Raw genomic sequence first — 3,628 nt, forward strand, 5'->3', positions numbered from 1 at the left:
GGTTTCATGTGGCAGTGAGTTCCATAGACTAAAGTATGTGTTATGTGGGAAATATAACAATTTTATAACAATTTTGAATCTGTCACCTTTACATTTCATTGACTGGTCCGTCCTCTTGTTCTTGGATGATAAGAATCTCCTGGTCTTCCTTCTCTAGAGCATTCAGATGAAGAAGGGAGGAGGTCTAGAGCCAAATTTTTGAAGGCATTTAGGATTTTATAGGTGTTGTCTGCCTACGTGCTTTGGACAATCCCACTAGGAACTTTACTTCCTTTAAAAATGTGGCCTTTAGGCTGGGATTTGCCAAGGAGACTAAGGGAGTTAGGTGAGTTTCAATGAGATCATAGAAATTAGACATGAATGAGTCTCATTCTAAGACATTTCTCCATCTTCACCTATCATTTTTGCCCACTAAGGGTTATTCCTTACACCATATTTTCTGGTACCCAGTGGACAATGGGTAGAATTAGGTGCAATTTTTCAGATGAATAGTTTCTTTGCAGAAAAATTCAGTTGTACTCAACCTGAAACTATTTGTTAATTTGACCCAATTAGTTTGGAGTGGGAAAACGTTTTTCAGGGTCAGCTTTAGGAGGATAGCATCTATCTCGTTAAGGCCCTTGTCTAAATGTGAGCTATCCAGGTTTGAATCCCTAGTATGAAGATGTGTGAAGCCACTCAGGGGTGTTTTGCTCTGAATGTCTCCTGGTGATGCTATTTCACATTGTATAAATGCCGCCATATTCATTGTGTCAAAGAGGAGACCAAGGGAGAATACACCCATAGCCTGGTGGTTTTGGAACTCCCCTAAGAGTTAGATAATTTGGAGTCACGTCCCTTCTAAATCAAGCAAAGTGCTGTGATTTCTTGATTTGCTGGTTGAACTAGAAAATCAGTGAGTCGTTAACTCTAATTTTGGCTTCCTACTGTCTCCCTTTAGTATCTAGTTTAGGCTATTTCCTGACAGCCTAATTCAAATATTTAAATGAGAGAGGCAGCCCAGCCCAGTGGAATGGGTACTGTACTAGAAGTCAGGAAACCTGGGTTCTGTTCCCAGCTTCCCCCTCTGGCTTGCTGTGCAAATTGTTTTCTTTTTCACCCTTTGTGTGTTATTTTTATTTAAATGGTCATCTCTTTGGGGCAGAGATTGTCACTAACATAGCAACACAACCAACACGCACAATAACCCGCAAACACACATAGCTCTTCACTGCAACTCACACCTCTTATTCGTCACCCGCCCGGGGTTTTCCATCACCGCCCCCCAGACACAAAACAGCAAAACCAACACACACAATAGCCCCCAAACACACAGAATCCCTCAGCACAGCACACCCACCTCATTCACCACTCCCACAAATCCACACAAATTCCCCAGACTGAGATGACCTCCTGAGGTCCCCTTCCAACTCTAATATTCTATGACTCTATGCATTGATCAGACATCCTGGAGAAAAATACAATATATCTTCAATTCTGAGCCCATCCCTGGTGAAAATAATAAAAAAAAAGACCAAAGGTCATCTTCACATCTTTCTTGTGAAAGCTAATGTTGTACTAAAGAGCTTCTTCAGAGCCTCGTGAACTTCCCTGTTCTTCAGACTATATACAATGGGGTTTAACATTGGGGTCACCACCGTGTACAGCAAAGAGAGGATCTTGTTGAGCACCGGAGGGTGATCTGAGGTAGGCACCACCACATACATTGCAATCAACGTCCCATAGAATGTGCTAACAATGATAAGGTGAGACGAGCAGGTGGAAAAGGCCTTTTGCCTCCCCATGTTGGAAGGGATCCTGAGGATGGCCCTGAAAATAGAAACGTAGGACCCCAGGATCAAGAAGAATGGGAAAAGTGAGACAGATAAAGAAAAGAAGAACATAATTTTGTCAACTAAGTACGTATCGGAGCAGGCGAGTTTTATCAGGGATGTAATATCACAAAAGAAATGGTCGATTTCATTGGGGCCACTGAAATTTAAATTAGACAGAAAACATACGACGACTGATGTCCCTATGAAGCTACTTGCCCAGGAAACAGCTGCTAACTGCATGCAAACCTGTTCATTCATGAGTGTCATGTAATGAAGCGGCTTGCAAATAGCTAAATACCGATCATAAGACATGACGGTGAGAAGGAGGCATTCAGCAACGGCCAGGGCACCAAAGACATTACATTGCACCATGCAGCCTGTGAATGATACCATGTTATCCTTGGTTAGCAAGGCAAACAACAACCTGGGGAACAGATTGGTCGTGTACCAAATTTCCAAGAAGGATAAATTTCCTAGGAAGAAATACATAGGGGTGTGGAGACTGCGATCTGTCAACACGGTAATTACGATGAGGAAGTTCCCAATTATTGTCACAAGGTAAATCGCTAAAAAGACACCAAAGAGGACCATCTGTACTGTTTCAGTACTCGGGAATCCCATGAGGATGAATTCTGTGATGGCGGTTTGATTTTCTTCACACGTCTTTTCCAGGTAAATTGTTCCTAGAGAAAAATCAAATAGTGTAAGTTAGTATGTGTTTAGGCTTGGCAGAATGTCATTGTTATTAATTTAAGATTATGACAGCTGTTTATTTTGAAGCATTTTTAAAATTTTTATCGATTTAAATGTTCACATTTGTGGGAAATTATGGGGGGGAGGGTCAGACAATAATTATTTAAGGATGATGAGATTCAAAATGTAAAAGCTTTAAACCAGTAAAACATAAATTATCAGTATCGGACGTCAAAATATAGAAAGTAAAGAGCATTAAATCATATTTTCGAGCAGCATTTTTCTTACTTTGTCTCTCTGTAAATTTTTATTATCATCAATGGAAGTATTTTTCCGCCGCTTTGTGTGTGTGCAGGGAAACCAAAGTTTAGTGACATTTACTGAGAAGAAGGTCTTCTCTTTCCAAGCCTACTCATACTGCAGTTGCGCTCGTCACATCTAACCAAAATCAAAGTCCCATTGCATTAGCTGCTGCAGAAAGACATAGTGGTGAGACCCAAAGAAGTCCTTTGTGTAAGCTCAAAAGCTTGTCCCTTTCACCAGCCGCAGTTGATCCCATAAAAGATATTACCTCACCCACCTTGCTTCTATAGCAGTGTGAAAGGGTGAGACCCTCTTCCAAAAAGCATATGTTCTAAATAAAGAAGACAGTTCTATTATGGAGAAAGGGTGCATTTTTCTCCATTTTAAAGATGAGGAACCAAAGCATCAAGGGCAGATTTACAAAGGGAAATGTGTGCCTAAAAATGCAGATGGGTGCACCGTAGGATTTTATACTGGTCATCTAGTCCAGCCCCCTGCTCAAAGCAGGACCAACCCCAACTAAATCATCCCAGCCAGGGCTTTGTCAAGCTGCACCTTAAAAACCTCTAAGGGTGGAGTTTCTATCACCTTCCTAGGTAACCCATTCCAGTGCTTCACCACCCTCCTAGTGAAGAAGTTTCACCTGCAAACTTGCTGAAGGTGCAGTTCACTCCATCCCCCAGATCATTAATGGAGATGTTGAAAAAAAACGGCCCCCGGGCTGACCTCTGGGTCACTCCGCTTGTTACCAGCTGCCAGCTGGACATTGAGCTGTTGATCACTGCCTGGTAATCCAGCCTGCTTTCTATCCATTTTAT

At 41.8% G+C, this 3,628-nt stretch overlaps 1 protein-coding gene across 1 annotated transcript; it reads right to left on the minus strand.

Moving 5' to 3' along the window:
• Positions 1–1,526: 1,526 nt before the first annotated feature.
• Positions 1,527–2,459, minus strand: LOC137156623 (olfactory receptor 6P1-like). The gene has a single exon (XM_067553498.1). It carries the CDS (start codon positions 2,433–2,435, stop codon positions 1,527–1,529), a length of 909 nt encoding a protein of 302 aa, XP_067409599.1. The 5' UTR covers positions 2,436–2,459.
• Positions 2,460–3,628: the final 1,169 nt, after the last annotated feature.

The sequence above is a fragment of the Emydura macquarii genome, unplaced genomic scaffold, assembly GCF_026122565.2.
Source record: "Emydura macquarii macquarii isolate MOO-44397 ecotype Brisbane River unplaced genomic scaffold, CSIRO-AGI_Emac_v2 contig_1454, whole genome shotgun sequence".
Lineage (NCBI taxonomy): Eukaryota > Metazoa > Chordata > Testudines > Chelidae > Emydura > Emydura macquarii.